At 35.3% G+C, this 20,751-nt stretch overlaps 1 protein-coding gene across 2 annotated transcripts in view; it reads left to right on the forward strand.

The window, feature by feature from the left end:
* Positions 1–20,751, forward strand: part of LOC136041082 (vitellogenin receptor Yl-like) — a gene marked incomplete at its 3' end in the record, with an annotated part of 238,165 nt that overhangs the window by 35,476 nt on the left and 181,938 nt on the right. For both annotated transcript variants that reach the window (XM_065725635.1, XM_065725636.1), the window contains 2 exon segments: positions 4,780–4,937; positions 19,478–19,606. In XM_065725635.1, the coding sequence (XP_065581707.1) occupies positions 4,780–4,937; positions 19,478–19,606 (287 nt within the window).

Below are 20,751 nucleotides of genomic sequence, written 5' to 3' on the forward strand. Positions count from 1 at the left end.
TACATATAGTATTGGTTATTGGGAGGTATACAGACGTTTTCATGGGATTTTTCCTGGCGAGGAAGGGGTCAGGGGTCAGGAAGGGGTCAGGGTTACATGGGAGAATATGTTCATTGAGGAATTTTTCATGGGGGAAAAGAACTTCCATGGAGGGGTGCTGTATTTTTGGGCATCATTAAAAAACAATAAGAAATTAAACGAAAAATAAGTTTTTCAACTGAAAGTAAGGAGTAACATTATAACCTAAAATTGACAGAAATTATTACGTATGTGTGGGGGTTCTTCATAGTTGAAAACAAGTTTTTTTCAACTGAAGGTAAGGAGTAACATTAAAAACTAAAATGGACAGAAATTATTACGCATATGAGGGGGTTCTTCCACTCGTCAAAACCTCACTCCCTACGCTAAAGGATTTTTAGTAACTTCGAAAGAGTTATTTATTCTAATTAAGCCTTTCAGGGCTGAAATATGATAGAGCTAAAAAGAATTACATTTTTAGATTTTAGTCTTAAATGAGCTCATATATAACGAATTTGAAACAAAATATCAGTTTCATTCATTCATTTCTGGACTTACAGTCATGACTCCAATTGACATCATTCGCTGTCACAAGCCGTAAAGTCCGTATACTGATCTAACATAGAAATCTATTTTTAATGAAACTACAAAGAAGAAGAAATAGACAACAGTCATTGGGTATGAAAGATTTTGAAACAGTTTCTATTCTGCACCAGACGCAATCAAACCTGACACTTTGAACACTGGATTTAAGCATAAGCGGAGATTAGCCAACATCACTTTTTATCACCCACTGCCTATGGTCAATGCTGAATGCCGTCATAGCTTTGATCTATTTGGTCATATCATATTGCTTTGGTTTGACCAAGCTTTGGTCTTTTTGGAGTGGAACAGTCTTTGTCTCTGAAGGTTCTTCTACGACACCGAGATTGGCTATTCTGATCTTCCCCATGATTTTTCTTCCAACGACCCCTGGCTCCTGGACAACCACTAAGAATATCTGCATTTTTTCCAGATCCCTCCCAAGATTATAGGAGGTGGCTTGGCGGTGGTGCAGATTGATCTGCCAGCACTTTGTGCACTGTGGCTCATATTTTGGCATTAATTCACTTTAGCTGGAACTGGGAGATCCCACTTCGTTGTTTGCTCGGTTAGACTCCACGGGCTTCTTGCAGAGGGACTTGAGGAGCGTGTGTCCCCTCATTCCCATTTCAGGAACCAAGTCCGTGTTGATTGACTTATGGAGTTAGGTCTTATCCTCTTTGACGTGGATCTTGGTCACTTCAATTTTCTCTTCAGTGAGGAAAGGATTGCAGTCCACCAACAGCCCCATTAGCTTCTCCGAAGACCCGAAATTTGGACTATCAATAGAGAAATTTCTTCTCGAAGGTGCGTCTCCTGGGTGAGGGCAACATAATCCTGCTCGAACCCGTTCACTACCTCCTTAATCCATGATGCGTCCTCTCATCCTGGCATCTCACTTTTATAATGCCCTCTTCTAATCTCGTGGAGGAGACATCAGGACCAAAGTCTAGATTGCCTTCCACTCTATAACCTTTTTATTTTTCTTACTAGCTGTTGGGGTGGCGCTTCGCGCCACCCCAACACCTAGTTGGTGGGGGCGCTTCGCGCCCCCCCCAAGCCCCCCCGCGCGCGTAAGTCGTTACGCGCCATAATAGTTACGCGCCATTGTAGTTGTGTCCCTATGTCCCACCTGTGAATATAGATATATATATATATATATGGTTTTAACTACGTAAAACTTGCGAATATACAACATTCTTTGCTGTCCCATTGTCTTTGCATATAAATAGATTGTCAGGTTATCCCCCTGTTTCCCCCGGTGTCCCCGTTGTAGTTGTGTCCCTGTGTCCCGGTCGTCATTTATATTCCCTGTGTCCCGGGTCCCGGTCATCATTTGTATCCCGGTGTCCCGGTCTGTATATACATTCGTTTTTTAGTTTTGTTTTTCTCCTTTATTTTTTTCCTTTTTTTTTCTTTTTTAGCTTATTTAGATTTTTAGATTTTTTAGTTTTTTTTATTAGTTTTTAGTTTTTATTTCTTTTTAGTTTTTTTGTCCCGGTCGTCATTTATATCCCCCTGTTTCCCCCGGTGTCCCCGTTGTAGTTGTGTCCCTGTGTCCCGGTCGTTATTTATATTCCCTGTGTCCCGGTCGTCATTTGTATCCCGGTGTACCGGTCTGTATATACATTCGTTTTTTAGTTTTGTTTTTCTCCTTTATTTTTTTCCTTTTTTTTTCTTTTTTAGTTTATTTAGATTTTTAGATTTTTTAGTTTTTTTATTAGTTTTTAGTTTTTTTTTCTTTTTAGTTTTTTTGTAGTTTTTACCTTCTTTTTAGTTTTGTTAATTTTTTTTTTTTTACTTGTGTCCTGGTCGTCATTTATACTCCCTGTGTCCCGGTGCTTTGTTGATTGCTAATCGAACATTCCTTTTGTCCTGGTCGCTTTCTCTTTGAGTGTCGTCATTTATTTTTTTCTTTTTTAGTTCTTTTAGTTTTTACCTTTTTTAGTTTTTTTTTAGTTTTTAGTTTTTTTAGTTTTTTACCTTTTTTTAGTTTTTTTAGTTTTTTAGCTTTTTTATTTTTTTTATTAGTTTTTAGTTTTTTTGTAGTTTTTGCCTTTTTTTTTAGTTTTTTGTCCTGGTCGCTTTCTCTTTGAGTGTCGTCATTTATTAGTTTTTTCCTTTTTTTTTTTTAGTTTTTTATTGGTTTTTACCTTTATTTTAGCTTATTTTTCAGTTTTTTCCTTTTTTTTAGTTTTTTTTTATTTTTTATTTTTTTTAGTTTTTTACCTTTTTTTAGTTTTTTTAGTTTTTTTAGTTTTTTAGCTTTTTTACTTTTTTTATTAGTTTTTAGTTTTTTTTTGTAGTTTTTGCCTTTTTTTAGTTTTTTCAGTTTTTTTTTTAGTTTTTTATTGGTTTTTACCTTTATAGTTTTTTTAGTTTTTTAGCTTTTTTATTTTTTTTATTAGTTTTTAGTTTTTTTTGTAGTTTTTGCCTTTTTTTAGTTTTTTCAGTTTTGACGTCACCTAATCCAGTTTTTTCAGGTGACGTCACCTGACACATCCATCCACACATCCATCCACACATCCACAGACAGACAACTTATTTTTATATATATAGATTGCGTGTCTCAGGTATGCTATGTAGCCTGTAGTTGTACCTTTAGTTGTATTTTGTAACCTGATAAAGAGGGAATATCCAGATATTCAGTCGAGAGATGTAGGTTAGGGGTGGAGGATTCCACATACCTTTGCAGAGTTTTGAATAATTTCTTGTTAATTTGTGTAGATTAGGGGATTTTAAAAGTTACAACAGTCAAACAAACACACATTATTAAGTTGAAAGTTAGAATTTCTTTTACCAAAGTAAAAAACATGTAGTGTAGCTCGCTAAATATGACATTTTTATCTATGATTTAAGCCCTAAAAGGAAGGTGAAGAAGGATAAAGTGGATCCAAGTACCCGTCCTTTAGATCCGTATGTCCCTGGTTATACTATTTGTATTATCAGTACAATTGCGCACTTCGTTTATATTATCTTGATTTTAATTCTAATTAAATAAAAAAACAATCTTTTTTAAATGAAAGTAAGGAGCAACATTAAAACTTAAAACGAACAGAAATTACTCGGTATATAAAAGGGGATGTTCCCTTCTCAACGCCCCGCTCTTTACGCTATAGTTTTTTACAGTTTAATAGAGTAGAATTGAGAGAAAATTGAGAGAATTGAGAGAAAGTAGAATTTTGAATTGAAAAAAACTTTAAAAAAGTTTAACGCTAAAAAACTTTAGCGTAAAGAGCGGATCGTTGAGAAGGGAACATCCCCTTTCATACACGGAGTGATTTCTGTTCGTTTTAACTTTTAATGTTGCTCCTTACTTTCATTTAAAAAAAAAACTTTTTTTTATTTAATTTCTAGACGTTTTTGAATCAATGCATGTTTTGATCTTGGCTCTCCGCACATGAATAAATAAAACAAAATTTGCATATTAATTAATTGCAATTCATCGGAAGATTTTGAGAAAAAAGGAGTGAGGGAGGAGGCCTAGTTCCCCTCCAATTTTCTGATTACTTAAAAAGGCAACTAGAACTTTTAATTTTTTACAAGCGTTTTCATTGGTAAAAATTATACGTAACTTACGAATTAAATTACGTAACGAACTTCTATATTCGTATATTTTTATTGCGTATATAAGGGGGTTCAACCCTCATCGATACTTCGCTCTTTACACTAAAGCTTAAATGACCCAATTCCTTAAGAATGACCTCTGAATCACAAAGGCCGTAGAATAAATACTTGAAATTACTAAAAATACTTTAGCGTAGAGAGTAAGGTATAACGAAGAGGTAAACCCCTCATATGCGTAATAATTTTTTTTCGTTTTAAGTTTTAATGCTGCTCCTTACTTTCAGTAGAAAAAACTTTTCCTATTTATTTTTTCATTGTTTTTTCAAATAATGTTAGAAAATCCTGCGCCCCCTTCATTGAAATTCTCTTCCCCCATGAGAAGTTCCTCCATGGAAATATCCTCCCAAGGAACCCCTTCCCCCCTCAACTCTCCTCCCTAAACCAAAATCCTCCTGAAAATACTGTGACCATAATTTTTTTCTCTCTGAAATTTTTAGGTTTTTTTTATAATGTTGCGTTTTATAAATTATTATCAACTAATTCGATACAGATGCCAGCACCTGACTTGTTCGACTATCAAAATTATTGTGTTTTCTCCTCCCTCTTTTATAGGCCATGTATGTCATGGTGAAGATATATTTGAATGTCACAACCATAATTGTGTTCATCAGACTTTCATTTGTGATGGAGAAAATGACTGCGAAGATTGGTCTGATGAAAAACATTGTGAACTTGAATACTCAACTCGGAAGGCAAAGGAAAATTACAAGGTAAATACAAGCTTAGTAAACAATACATCCTGAAAATTCTCTTTATTCAAAGAATATGATTACGAGTAAAGAAATGAAATATTATTCTAAAATATTGAAATAACACATTAAACGACATACGAAATTTTGCAAAAAATCCTAAGAATCGTAATATTCCCGACAAATTCAAAAAGAAAGGACTTTAGAATTTTAGAACTTTAGGACTTCAAGGACTTTAGGACTTTAGAACTTTAGACTAAATTCTTGTCATCAGCGATTCTACCATAAGACCAGTGTTGCTGGTAGGTATTAGTTGTAATTTACGGAGGTCTATATTTCATCTGACCTCCTTGACATCATTAAAGTCTTGATCGCTCTAGTATTGCCTATAGAAAAGAGCCATTAGGCTTCAATATATCATTCATTTTTTTCCCTAAGCCTCTTCATAAGGAATTGGTTGTCATAAAAGCTTTGGAAGGACTCATTCGATAGTAAATTGAACGTTCTAGGCCATTTTCAAGAGTCAAAAGTGATTAGAGGGTAACCATCCCCTTCCAACACTCTTTTAGACTGCCCTTTCCCTTAGATGTCCAATCAAACTTTTGAAATAACCATTTTGTTCAAAATAGTTTAAATATCAAATAAGTATGCCTCCAGGGATGGCATGCTCCCCTAGAGACCCTGAGGCAAGGGCTGTAAATTCTCTAAGCTGCCCATTGTTCATATTTAAGGTTTGTCATTGGGAAGAGGGGCATGTTGGATCCTAGGCCTAGGGTGTTAAATTGAAACTTTCAGGAAATGTTTAAAGATATCGAACAAAATTAAAACGTACTAAATGCATAATTGTTGTCAGCATGGCGTATCAGCAATATCTAAGTAATGCTGAGGTTACTAATTTAAAACTTTCAGGGTACTTAGAGGGTGGTGTTGAATAGTGATTGGAGGACAACAAGCACTCTTTGCCTTTTTTAGATGCCTCTCCCCTCAATACTGAGAAAAGTTTTGAAAAGCCATTTTGTTCAAAATAGTGAAAAGGGTTAACAATTGTGCCTTCAGAGATGCCATGCTCTCCATAGCCCCCAGGGCAAGAATTTCAAATTATGAAATTGCCCATTTTTACATGAAGGATCTACCATTGGAAAGGGAGGGGGAGAATGTCTGATCCTGGGCGTAGCCTCTAAGACTAAAGATACTGAAATGAAATTTTGGGGAATGGGCTTAAATTAAATCAAAATACTATGGTCATCCAAGTTATCAAAAAGGTTATCTGCAATATCGTAGGTGCTGGTAAGGGTATTGACTTAATACTTTCAGGGCCACAATTAAAGCTATTAAATCTACTTTTACTCTGACTGTAACTACTTGCGATCGTGACTGCTTGCGAGTGTTACTGCGACTATTTGTGACTGTGAATACTTGTGGCTGCAACTGTGACTACATGCAACTACGCCTACTCGTGACTTTGACTGCTTACCAAAGTGCTTACCAAACTTTCTGCCATTGGGAGGGTGATTTTGGAAACTGATCGAGGGGCAGCTAGTCCCTCACCCAATTGCCCTATTTAAATTTCCCTCCCCAACACTGGTGACAATTTTCAAAACGACATTCTGTTAAAAACAATAATAGAAATATATAAATAATAAATCCCCCTCCCCCGCAGCCCTAGTGGGGCAAGAGATATAAATTAAGCAATTTGCCTAATGCTTACATGAAGGATTAATCATTAAAAAAAGAAGAATGTTTGATCCTGGGTGTGTCCAAAAGAGATGTGGGTGTTAAGATGGAAAGTTCAGAGAATATTGAAGGGTGTGCTGAACTAAATCCAAAGACACCATGTGTATCCAAGCTATCTAAAGGGATTATCTGAAATTTCTTAGGAGCGCCTAAGGGTGTTACCTTGAAACTTTCTGGACCGCTTTTACTACTGCCACTATTATGGCTGCAGCTGTGACTAGATGTGACTATAACTGTGACTACTCGCAACTGCGTCTGCGATAACTAGTGAGCCCGAATAGGACTATTTGTGACTAAGGCTACTTCTACTTAGGACTACATTGAGGAAATATAAGAGGGGTGTATAACAAAATCAAGAACACTGTGTGCTAGATGATGTCAAGAGGGAGCATAAGTAATAACTCGAGAATGGCTAAGAATATTAAGTCGAAACTTTCAGGGCATGTTGAGAAGATTTTGAAAAGTGCTTAGAGGAACAAGGAGCCCTTTTTCTTTTGAGATCCCTCCTTAAGACCGATGAAAATTACAAAAGAGTCACTTTTTTCAAAAAAGTCAAAACGTCTAGTATCTATGTCACAGGGGATGCTATACCCCCCATATAATGAAAGTTCTTAAGCCGAACTGGCCAGACATGACAATAAACAATCAAGAGAGATAAAACTCTACAAAAAGAAAACTTCAAACGAGACGACGGCCAGTAGAGAGGAAAGACTAAAACAACGCGGATATTTCGCCTGTATCCAAACAAGGCGTCTTCAGCACAAGATAGAAAATTAAAAGAAAACTAATCTAAAAATAAATAAAAACCACCAGCAATAATAATAAATACAATTGTCGCTACTTATCCACGTAGGGAAGAGCAGCTATGCGAGTTACTTCAATGAGAATCAAAGAGCAACTGAGGAAAAATTTATGAAAATTGAAACTTAGTTAATTATTCTGTTGCGAAATAATCTTCTTGTAAGCTAACATTGAAGCAACTATTTTTGGTCTAGTGGGTATTCTTGTCCCCTGGTGATTGTGTAAAATTTTAATTCCCCCATCGACTATTGGTTCATTTTTTAAAAGAATATCATAAATGGGGTTAATATTTAAATTCCCTGTGTCTCTATTTATTGAAATATTAGCAAATATATGTTTTTTAATTTCTATAGCCTCCCTCGCCCACTGAGAAAAACTTTTATCATTAGAAATAGCTGTAGCCTCATAAAATTGTATATAATGTTCAGGATAAAAGAATGTGTGTTCAGCTAGAGTCAAAACAAAAGTTTCGGGAGGCTTTCTTAGTTGTAGGGTTTTTTTCTATTGAGTTGCGATGCTCAATAAATCTTTCAGTAAATTGTTGGCGAGTTCTACCAATATAAAACTTTCCACAGGAACAAGGAATTTTATATACCCCACTAACTAAATCTCCCCGGGTTAAATCATTCCCAGGATTAAGAAAACTACCTAATGGTCTCACTGATTGGAAACAAGTATCAATGTTATGTCTACCAAAAATTCCTTTAAGCATCTCCCCCAAAGTAGGTACATAAGGTAAAGAAATGAAACGTTTCGGTAAGTTTAATTATGTGCACTGTGAAACCCCAATAACCCTATTGTTGTGTTTAATGCGTCTATTTTTTATTATTTTATCAATGAATTTAATCGGGTAGCTATTACAAAATAAAACATCCCTCAAATATAACAATTCAGAATCTAAAAACTCCTGGGAACAAATTCTGAAAGCTCTATCCACCAGTGCAATCACAACCCCTCATTTCACTGACATAGGGTGGCAAGAGTGAAAGTTCAAATACCTATCACTGTGGGTAGGCTTTCTATAAACTGAAAAAAGTAAATAGAACTCACTTTTGATCAATAAGATATCCAGAAAAGGTAGTTTATCACTATCTTCGAACTCCACTGTAAATTTTACGTTTTTGTCAAAACTATTTAAATGTTTATGGAAAAGGTCTAAAGACTCTAAACCGTGTTTCCAAATGCAGGCCACATCATCCATGAATAATTCATGAGTCCCTGAATTATTTTTCAGGGACTCCAATTCCTTTCTAATCGATTTTACACATTTATCCGTAGGATCAAAATCCAATTTCTTGTAAAAAGTGGTAAACGAAATGATTGTATTTATTTTACGATCATAATCATCGGTTTCCATAATTACCCTGAAAAATAATTTACACATTACCCCACAATTTTATAATAAATTTTATCCAAGAGGTTGTTCCGCACCAAAGATCTACGGTCTACCCAAAATTCATAAGACGGGAGTCCCCCTCCGTCCCATTGTATCAACTTTTTCATCACCAGTGGCAAAATTAGGAAAGTGGTTGTCGGTGGCATTGCGTCCACTCTTAGGAACACAAAATCATATATACAAAATTCAACTGATCTTACTAATAAGTTAAAAAATTTCACACTGGAGGAGAATTCAATTCTCTGTAGTTTTGATGTAGTGTCCATGTATTCAAATTGTAACGTGAAAAAGTGCGAGGATATATTAAGGATTAAATTACGAAAGAACTTTGATTTGATACAAGATGTGACCATGGCGAGTTTGGAGATTGAAATCATTATGAAATTGGCTATTCTTGCAAATGAACATTCTATTTATTTTGGTTTTAGAGGTGAATTTTATAAACAGGTGTTTGGTTTGGCTATGGGGGCATCTCTCTCCCCTTTGTTGGCAAATCTCTTCATGGAATCTATTGAAACCTCCGCCATACACAGTTTTAGGCTCTCTCCTTGTTTCTGGGGCAGATTCATGGATGATGTGGTCTGCATTTGGAAACATGGTTTAGAGTCTTTAGACCTTTTCCATAAACATTTAAATAGTTTTGACAAAAACGTAAAATTTACAGTGGAGTTCGAAGAAAGTGATAAACTACCTTTTCTGGATATCTTATTGATCAAAAGTGAGTTCCATTTACTTTTTTCAGTTTATAGAAAGCCTACCCACAGTGATAGGTATTTGAACTTTCACTATAGCCACCCTATCTCAGTGAAACGATGGGTTGTGATTGTACTGGTGGATAGAGCTTTCAGAATTTGTTCTCAGGAGTTTTTAGATTCTGAATTGTTATATTTGAGGGATGTTTTATTTTGTATTAGCTACCCGATTAAATTCATTGATAAAATAATAAAAAATAGACGCATTAAACACAACAATAGGGTTATTGGGGTTTCACAGTGCACAGAAATAAACTTACCGAAACGTTTCATTTCTTTACCTTATGTACCTACTTTGGGGGAGATGCTTAAAAGAATTTTGGGTAAACATAACATTGATACTTGTTTCCAATCAGTGAGACCATTAGGTAGTTTTCTTAATTCTGGGAAGATTTAACCTGGGGAGATTTAGTTAGTGGGGTATATAAAATTCCTTGTTCCTGTGGAAAGTTTTATATTGGTAGAACTCACCAACAATTTACTGAAAGATTTATTGAGCATCGCAACTCAATAGAAAAAAACCCTACAACTAAGAAAGCCTCACGAAACTTTTGTTTCGGCTCTAGCTGAACACACATTCTTTTATCCTGAACATTTTATACAATTTGATGAGGCTACAGCTATTTCTAATGATAGAGGTTTTTCTCAGTGGGCGAGGGAGGCTATAGAAATTAAAAAACATATATTTGCTAATATTTCAATAAATAGAGACACAGGGAATTTAAATATTGACTCCATTTATGATATTCCTTTAAAAAATGAACCAATAGTCGATGGGGGAATTAAAATTTTCACCAGGAACAATCACCAGGGGACAAGATTACCCACTAGACCAAAAAGAGTTGCTTCAATGTTAGCTTACAAGAGGATTATTTCGCAACAGAATAATTAACTAAGTTTCAATTTTCATAAATTTTTCCTCAGTTGCTCTTTCATTCTCATTGAAGTAACTCGCATAGCTGCTCTTCCCTACATGGATAAGTAGCGACAATTGTATTTATTATATTTGGTGGTGGTTTTTATTTGTTTTTAGATTAGTTTTCTTTTAATTTTCTATCTTGTGCTGAAGACGCCTTGTTTTGATACAGGCGAAATATCCGCGTTGTTTTATTCTTTTAATTCTACTGGCCGTCGTCTCGTTTGAAGTTTTCTTTTTGTAGAGTTTTATCTCTCTTGATTCTTTACCCCCCATATACCCGGAGAAAGGGTTGTGAATTCTGCAATTTGCCCAAGGTTTATGTGCAAGATTTACCCTTGTGAATGCAGGGAATGTTTGATCCTGGGTGTGGTCGAAAAGTTTAAGGGTCTTAAGGTGAAACTTCAGGAGTAATGATGGGGTTGTCAAACTAAATCAAAAGACACTATGCGAATCCATGTTATCAAAAGGGCGTAAATACAATATCATAGTGGGTGGCCAAACATGAAGGCCTAAATTTAAAACTTTCAAGTCCACTATTTCTACTACCTCTGTGACTACACCTGCAACTGTGATTGCTTGCTATTTTTACTACGACTACTTGCGACTTCGACTACTATTAGTTTCGACTATGACCACTTGTGACTACGAGAGTACTTGCGACTACAAGTATTTGTTACTGTGACAGCTTGCAACCGGGAATCCTTTTGACTATTACTACTTAAGACTACGAATAATTGTGGCGGTAACTACTGCAATTGCAACTTAACCTATGCGACTATCAACTGCTATCGCAGCTACTTGTGACTGCAATTACTTTCGAGTGCGTAAGTGACAACTTATAACTGAAATTGCCACTACTTGTGACTGTGACAACCACTATTAGTATTGCTACTACTGGTGTAATTATGACTGCAAATACCGCTGCTACCTCTACTACTACAAGCAGAAGTACTGAGCAAAATCAAAAGAGTTTGAATATATTGAATATATAGAGTTTGAATGCCCATGCATCTTTCAGCAAAGTTATTGAAGAAGCGAGAATCTCTGGTCAACCTCTATACGCCCTCTTGATTGATATCAAAGGGGCCTTTGATAACATTTCTCATGCATCCGCTCTGCTCACTTTAATCCATGCTGGATTGCCCCTAGCTGTCATACGAGTCCTTCGCTCTTGGTATTCTGGTTTAAAGATCCGTATCTGTCCGAGTTCGTCTTCATCTCAGTCCAAATTAATTCAAGTGGGTAGAGGAATTAGACAAGGAGGAATTATTTCTCCTTATATATTCAATTCTTGTTTAGCTACTGCCCTTAATTCTCTTTCCTGCTCGTTTGTTTCATTATCTCGAAATCTGTCTTACATTGCATATGCTGATGACATTATCCTTCTAAGCCGGTCCAAGTCTAGTCTTGTTTCTAATTTTAATATTTTAATTAATTGTTTAAAAGGTTTGGGCCTTTCTATCAGTTTTGAAAAATGTCAATTTTTTGTTGTAAATTGTTTAGAGGATAATGTCAGGGCGACTCTCGATTGCGGCAATGGTGTTATTTTTCAGTCGTCGCCAATAGTCACTTATTTGGGATTACCTTATGCTGCTTCGAAAAGAGATTTCAAACCAGTCCTGGTTCAGCATGTTCAGATGAAACTACGCAAGGCATTTGGTCTTTTAATTCGTTTTCGGGGTCTTTACCGTCGGGACGTCCTTGGTCGTATGTATAGCGCTGTTGCTCTGCCTCACGTATTGTTCCCGTCCCTCCTCTTCCGAAATTTCAGACCTTCTGATCTTTCGCCCATTAAAGTTGCTTATTTTAAATTTTGTAAATTTTTACTTGGTTTCCCCCTTTCTTTTAGTAACACTGAGATTGTTTTAAAGCTTAATGTGAAGGATCCTGTAGTCTGTATAAAGAAAAAATATAAAACATTTGAAGATAGGGCGAAAATTAGCCTTTTAGGCCACAATTTATTTCCGTTTTTTAATAACAGTTCTGGCTCTTCATGATTTATAGGCTAATCTATTTAGCAAGTGTTTTTTTTTTTTTTTTTAAGTGTTCGATCAATATTTGATACGTTTTGATTGTAAGTGTTATCAGTTGTTTTTTCTTTATATTATATTGTAGCGTACTCCTCATTTTTTGAGGGAAATAAAGAAAATAAATAAATAAATAAATAAATAAATATGCAGATTGTCACATTGATAGAGTTTATCCAGGTTGTCAGAAGAGAATATCTGCAATTTTTCACGGATGGTTAAGGTTATTAAGTTGAAAATTTCAGAGGATGTTGAGGGGGATTTTGCACTAAATCAAAAGACACTAGGTGCATCCAAGTTGTCAGAAGTATCGAAATTTTTCAAGTTGTCAAATTGCCGAAACGTATCTATATTGCAGGTTCTAAAAAACAGCCACATGTATTCAGTTAAAACTTTCAGGGGATGCTAAACAAAATCAAACGACAGGAAATGCCTGCAGGTTGTCAAAACGGCTTATCTTCAATATTTCAAGAACAATTAGTGAAGGGTATCAATCGCTGCTGAGGGGGATGTTGAACTAGAAGGCAATATGAGCGCCCAGGTTGTCTACGGGCGTAGCTGCAATACCTCAGGAACAATTAAGATCATTAGGTTGCAGCTTAAAGAAAATATCGGATTAAATGTTGAACTGAATCATAGGACACGACATGCATCCTGGCTGTCAAAGTGGAATGTCTGCAATATCTAAGAAACAGTTAAGATTATTAAGTAAAACCCTTCAGAAATGTTGAGGGGTATGCTGAACTTAATCAAAATATAACTACGTGCATTATGGCCGTCAAAAACTCGTATCTGCTATATATTAGGATTGGCTAATAGTATTTAGTTGAAATTTACGGGGGAGGTAAAGGGTTCAAGTAAATCAAAAGGCAATATTTGCATTTAGGTTGGCAATAGGGTGTATGTGGAATATTTTAAAACGACCAGGATATAAAGTTTGAATTTCCAGGGACTATTAAAGGGAGGTTGAAAACAAACCCAAAGACGTCATCTGCATCCAGGTCAGAATAGCGTGTTTTTTTTTCATACCACAACTAGCAAACGCTCCCATTAAAGTCACGAATAAAAGAGTTCAAAGAGTCAGAAATAAAGAGAACTGAATGAACCCTAATATATATTATATCCTCTTTTTCATTTTCATTCATATGTAATATTTTGAGCATTTCTCCATCTTAAATATTAAATACATAACGCTATTAAATACAATCAACCTACGAAAACTGAAATTTTTTTTCGTTTTGGGGTTCATTTATCCTTTGATAGTAATCTCTGGTAGTCCTGAGTTTGAACTATTGTAAAACTTTATCTCTGCTTATCTTTTAGTTAATGTGGTTCTTTATATTTTTTGGAAGAGTTCTTTTTCCTGCAGTATGTTTTAAAATTAATCTTATGAAAGGGGATACCGGAACTTAATCAAATAATGTGTATTGTGTGTTACCCAGTTATGTATTTTGTCGTACCCCTTCTCTCCAGAATTAGGGCATTTTGAGATTGTTGTAGAGTTCCTAAAATTTTCGACAGTATTCACCAATATCTTATCATACGTTAGCCTGGCTTCTGAATAGATTAAATAAAAAAAATAGTTTTCTTTAAATGAAAGTAAGGAGCAACATTAAAACTAAAAACGAACAGAAATTACTTCGTAGATGAAAGGGGCTTTGAATTTTGAATTAATGCATGTTTTGATCTTGGCTCTCCGCACATAAATAATTAAAACGAAATTTGCATATTCATTCATTGCAATTAATCGGAAGATTTTGAGAAAAAAGGAGCGAGGAAGGAGGCCTAGTTGCCCTCCAAGTTTTTGATTACTTAAAAAAGCAACTAGAACTTTTAATTTTTTACAAACATTTTCATTGGAAAAAAATATACGTAACTTACGAATTAACTTACGTAACGACCTTCTATATTCGTATGTTTTTATTGCGTATATGAGGGGATTCAACCCTCGTCGATACTTCGCACTTACACTAAAGCTTAGATTTTGTCCCAATTCCTTAAGAATGACCTCTGAATCACAAAGGCCGTAGAATAAATAGTTGAAATTACTAAAAATACGTTAGCTTAAAGAGTGAGGTAAAACGAGGAGGTAAACCCCTCATATGCGTAATAATTTTTGTTCGTTTTAAGTTTTAATGCTGCTCCTTACTTTCAGTAGAAAAAACTTTTCATATTTATTTTTCCATTGCTTTTTCAAATAATGCTAGAAAATCCCGCGCCCCCTTCATTGAAATTCTCCTCCCCCATGAGAAGTTTCTACATGAAAATATCCTCCCACGTAACCCCCCACCCCTCAACTCTCCCCCTATACCAAAAAATCCCCCTGAAAACGCCTGTACACTTCCCAGTAACCATTACTATATGTAAACACAGGTCAAAGTTTGTAACTCGCAGCCCCTCCCACTGGGACTTCGGGGGAGTAATTCGCCCCTAAAGACATAGTTATTAGGTTTTTTGACTATGGTGAATAAAATGGTTATCTCAGAATTTCGATCCGGTGACTTTTGGGAAAAAATGAGCGTGGGAGGGGGCTTAGGTGCCCTCCAATTTTTTTGGTCACTTAAAAGGGCACTAGAACTTTTAATTTCCGTTAGAATGAGCCCTCTCACGACATTCTAGGACTACTCAGTCGATACGATCACCCATGGAAAAAAACAACAAAAAAACAAACAAATAAACACGCATCCGTGATCTGTCTTCTGGCAAAAAATGCGAAATTCCACATTTTTGTAGATAGGAGATTGAAACTTCTACAATAAGGTTCTTTGATACGCTGAATACGACGGTGTGATTTTGGTTAAGATTGTATGACTTTTAAAGGGTGTTTCCCCCTATTTTCTAAAATGAGGCAAATTTCCTCAGGCTCGTAACTTTTGATCGGTATAACTTGATGATCTTGATGAAACTTATATATTTTAAATCAGCATTTAAATGCGATTCTTTTGATGTAGCTATTGGTATCAAAATTCTATTTTTTAGAGTTTCGGTTACTATTGAGCCGGGTCGCTCCTTACTACAGTTCGTTACCACGAACTGTTTGAAATGGTTTATTTTTAATCGTTATTCATTGCCCCAAGAAAAAAAAAACTATGTACATCAAGGCTTAATTTTTCTCAAAGAGTATTGGGATCAACATTTCAAACTTAGTAAGCTCTGAATGTTTTGAATTGAGGAGTGAATCATTAAAAGAACATGGCCTTTCCCTCCCCATACATCCCATTTATTATAGTTTCCAGAATTTTCCATAAATGGGTGAATTCTATTTTTGGCATCTCATACTTCTCTCCTATCTTAAGGGGAGTCTAGGCCCCCCACGTACCCCCCACATATTCCCCTTGATAATTCCAAATGTTCACTAGAAGGGAAATTGAAATTTTTACTCAAATGTTTGAGCCAGAGGCAATGTTACTACCACCATAATAAGCCACCTCCATACCATCCTTTTCTTCAAAAGTATCCAATTAGAATTTTGAGATAGCCACTTTGTTCAAAAAAGTCCGAAGGTCACATACCATGCAGCTAGGTTTAACAGCCCCTTTCCAGTCCCCAGGGCAAGGACTGTAAGCTATGCAAGCTACCTATTGTTAAGATATAAAGTTTTTATAGGAAATGTGGTCGAATAAACTTCGGAAGGGGCTCAATCAACTGGAAATCAAAAGTTTCGTTATCCTTTTGAAGGCTTAGCCTACTTTTTTTTAGCCCCTGTGGTTCAGCAGTCATTTTTAAAGAATTTTGATGTTTAGAGGAATGAGGTTTTAGGAGGGTGAATAAAGAGTGAGGTTTTGAGAAGGGTATAGCCGCCCTCATATAATGAATAACTTCTATTCTTTTCAAGATTTAGTGTTACTCCTTACTTTCTATTGAAAAAGTGTTATTTTTTGTTTGATTTCTTATCGTTTTTTTCAATCTTTACGAAGATACGATGTGAGCTACCCGCCCAAAAACGCACGATTTATTGCTATTAAAATGTATATACCAATGCTTGTAAATTAGTTGGTAGCTTCCCGTATTTTCAGTTTTCTGCTTGAGAATTTAAATATTGAATTGTAAGTAAAATTTCGGACAAGCTTTGATTATTTAGTCAAAATCTGCAATTAAGAGTAGTTTTGTTGAATAAGTTCTTATTAATAATTTTACTAAAAAAAAAAAAATAAAAAAATGGGAGGACGAAGACGTATATTATTGTTCATGTGGATGGGAGCACTACTTGACGGTATGGCTAAAGCCATTACGGCATCCACAATAGTGTATTCTGACATTGAAAGACATTGTATATGCATTTTTAAACACATTTAAACATTTTATATAGGAAAAGAGGAAAATTTCCATTTAAAATCGGTAAAAACAAAGCCTCTGATACTACTTTTCATCCCTTATCCCCCAAGGGTTTCCTGACAAAGACTATGACGTTTTGCCTCGCCTTTTCTCAGGGAACAACTGTGGCAATGAGAGTGATTCTAATATCCCACCCCCTAGTACCAATAATAAAGGTGCATACCAAAAAGCAGCCTCCCTGGAATCAATAGGGATTATATTTCAATTTCTACCTCTCCCTCTTTCCCTAAACTCTTTCCATATTTATATGAAGGTGCAATGAAAGTTATAATATTTGGGCATTAAAATGAACTCAGGGTATGGGGGGGGGTATATATTTCCAGGGGGGATATATTGAGTATCGTTTTTAAGTCTATAATTCCATTCACAAGCAAAGCTTGGTCTCATAGTGCTGCATGATAAAACTGATAACCAAAGAAAAAGAGAATGGGTTGGTACCGCTTACACATGCACACACAATTTATAAATTGTGAACAAAAAATATACATATTTTGTTTAAACTCACTTTATTTTGCTCTCAGCACAGATTTCATACAGCATGCTGATGCAGTGACAAATGTGCCACAAGTAGCGCTGTGTCACAAGTAGGGTTGTGTGAAATGTGACTAATTTCTGCCATAATTGTTAGCACATTTATGTCAATTTTTTTTAGCTCGTAAAAAGAAACATTTAGAAAAGCGAAAATAACGAGAAGTCAGCATGGTACTGTACATACAGTTTAAAATTTATGTGTTAGTATGTGAATCCAAAACACAAGGAATGGGAAGTTATCAGTGTTTATTAGGCATTTCAAAGACGAATAAGAAAATTGAAGTTTCAATTAAATACAGAAAATACAATTTAAAACAATTAAATGATTCTTGGAGTGGATCCCCCTCTACCAAATTCCATGTCCAAGTTACAATGGATGTGAACTATCTAGTTATAGTACGAATATCATTATAAAAAGTAGTAAGTTTTATTTTATTTTTCAATTATTTCTTTCTCATTCAGAAGATTATATTCACTGTATATCTACTTTCTTATTCTTCAATGATTCTATTTCTGTCCTATTTGCAGATGTAGAGAGTGCATTCATTTCTACTTTTGAAAGTTTAAAACAGGAAAATCTAATGTTGAGGTGGTAGATTTTAGGAAGTAAAAGCAGGTTCAATATCAGGGGGAAAAACTGACCTGAGTAAAAGTGGTGGAACAGGAAGCATAGAACATCTTTTTTCCATTTTGCCAATAACTAGGGTCACATTTTAACTTAATAATAAGGTTTCAAAGGCAGTATATTTGGAAAATTAATAATGTTGAACATAATAGAAAATGTAATCGATTGATATTTTTTTCGCATTCCTTATGTTTAAAACGAGCATGGATTAATTAAAAAAAATCATCTGCTCAAAGTAAAGGGCAAATTTGACACTTAAAACGAGCAACAGTTTAAATCTGCTAAATAGATTATAGTTGTTTTCAAATTATTGGGAGGGGCAGCTGCCCCCTTGTTCCCTTTCAACGACACCACTGGATAAACGAGTGTTTTACATTTGTTTTTTCCCAAGACTTGTACGTACTTTAACCGTATGTGTGATTTACCTTAATAATTGAATGATTCCTTTTATTAACAGATTTTACTATTTTATTTTAATATGTATAGTAAAAGTACTACAATACATAGATTTTACTATGTATTATTTTTGATATAGTGATATCAAGGAGTCTTTAGGAGGCATGACATGTTTTATACGTTGTTTTACCCTTAGGTGCAAACTTATATGTCTTTTAGGATTGTATTTGTCGCCCGTAGCCGCTTTAACTAGAGCCAATCAAAACATATTTGGGAAATCAGTTCTCGAAAGCTATCAAGAAAATACAATTCCATTTACCATGGCAACTTGGCTGAGGCGGAAGGGCTTGCTAAGGAGACTTTCGGCAACCTGTTTATACCGACGAGTGGCAGTTTTGAAGGTTACTAATTAAATGCGAAATGCGTTTAATTCGGTACCTAACAGTTCGGAGGGGGGAGGGCTGTGGAACTCTTTAGTTACACCTCCTAATTTGTTTTCTTATATGGTTTCCTGAACCGTTTCTTTTTCAGTTCCTTATGCAGTATCTGGTACGGTATTTGAGTTTCTTGTACCCTCATAAGTTCTTTTCCACTTTCTTTTGAAGCTGTCCTGGCTAGGTGGCTTGTGCGCTTGGTTGGGAATCTTTTGTCCAATGGACACGGGTTCAGTTCCTGGCGTGGGTTTGGGACGGGGGTCAGTGTGTGATTCTGTAAGCTCAGCCGGAGTCGAACTAACTCAAAAAATGTGTACTTGGAGAAATCTGGGGAAGGTAAGCAGGAAAGGTGTGCGAAAGCACGGAGCGGCTGGCCCCAGTGGCCTATTGCACTTTGTGGCTGAAGTGCCACGAAACGGAGATCAACACTGTCGGTTTGACCCTTAAGGGCTTTAAGCCCCTTAAGGGCTTAAGGGCTGTGTGCCGTCATGCTTGCTACTACTATACCTTTATACAAACTGCATTCACATAACTTTGTGCTAACATAATGCGTTGCTTCCTCATGAAAAACACCTTCAGAGTGTGTTTTGAAATAAATTGTTTAATTATAGGAAAAAATTTGCGATCCAGATCAGTTTTTCTGTGATATAATGTGCGTGCCAAATGAGTGGCGCTGTGATGGCTCATTAGACTGTTTAAGTGGCATTGATGAAATGAATTGTAATTCAACCAAACAAACGGTAAGAGGTCTTTTCAAATTTTTCTTTTTCTAAAGTTATTTTTTTCTAAAGTTATCCATATTTTCACAATATTTCAACTAAAATTTTTATTCAAAAATTGTATTGAAATCTCTTTGCGGAAAGCTTTTCACCAGGTCAAGAATGCAAGAAAATCGGCTAATAAAGAAGACATTACATTACTTTTACAAGATGAAAAACAACAGAGCAAAACAACGGACCACCTGGGGGGAAAGGGGTCGTCAGAAAAGCAGCCATAATATTTGGAAAGAGCATAAAATAAGGAATCTATTTGGTACTAATTTTAGTGTTATTGAATATTTTGTTTGAATTTGGTCAACCACAGCAAATTTACCGAATGGGGTTGTGTTGAATAGGCGTTGAATTAAACTGGGGTTCAGTTTCATGGGGTTGAATTGAATTATAGTTGAATTGCATGGCGTTTGAGTTAAATAGAGTAGAGTGTGATGCACAGGGATTGTGTTGAATGGTGTTGGTTTAAGAGAAGGTTGAGTTACGCGGCTACCTTGCTATTCCAGCCTTTTGCTATTCATGGCTATCACGGTCGAACTCTTACCAGATTAAATAAAAAAAACTTGTTTCAACTGAAAATAAGGAGTCACGTTAAAAATTAAAACAAATAGATATTATCCCATAATTTGAATATATTTCGCATATGATTCCGTTTAAAATAGCGCCAACGTAAAATTTTAAAATTTAAAATAAAAAATAGCTAAAAAACTGACTAAATTGTATATCCAGTCCTAATTTTTCGAGATGAAGTTTGTACAACTTTCAAGTTGAAAACTTATGTAAAGATTTAAATAACATTTTTTTTTTAATTGTAATTTTTTTAAATTTTACACAGTAGTCAAGAAAAAATTAGTCTAATGCCATTATTCCGTATATGAGGGTGACTGCCTGCTCCTCAATCCCTTGCTTTTTACAGTAAAATCTTAAGGTTCTTTAAAAATATTTTTATTAAAACTCAACGGGCCCTGGTGTTTGAGCAGTCTTTCTTAAAGAAAATTTGACAAAAAGCAAGCTTTAGCTTAAAGTGTGAGGGATTGAGGAGGGGCACACACGGAATAATTTCTGTGTGTTTTAAGTTTAAATATTGCACCTTACTTTCAGTTGAAAAAAAATAT

Source organism: Artemia franciscana, chromosome 21, assembly GCF_032884065.1.
Source record: "Artemia franciscana chromosome 21, ASM3288406v1, whole genome shotgun sequence".
NCBI lineage: Eukaryota > Metazoa > Arthropoda > Branchiopoda > Anostraca > Artemiidae > Artemia > Artemia franciscana.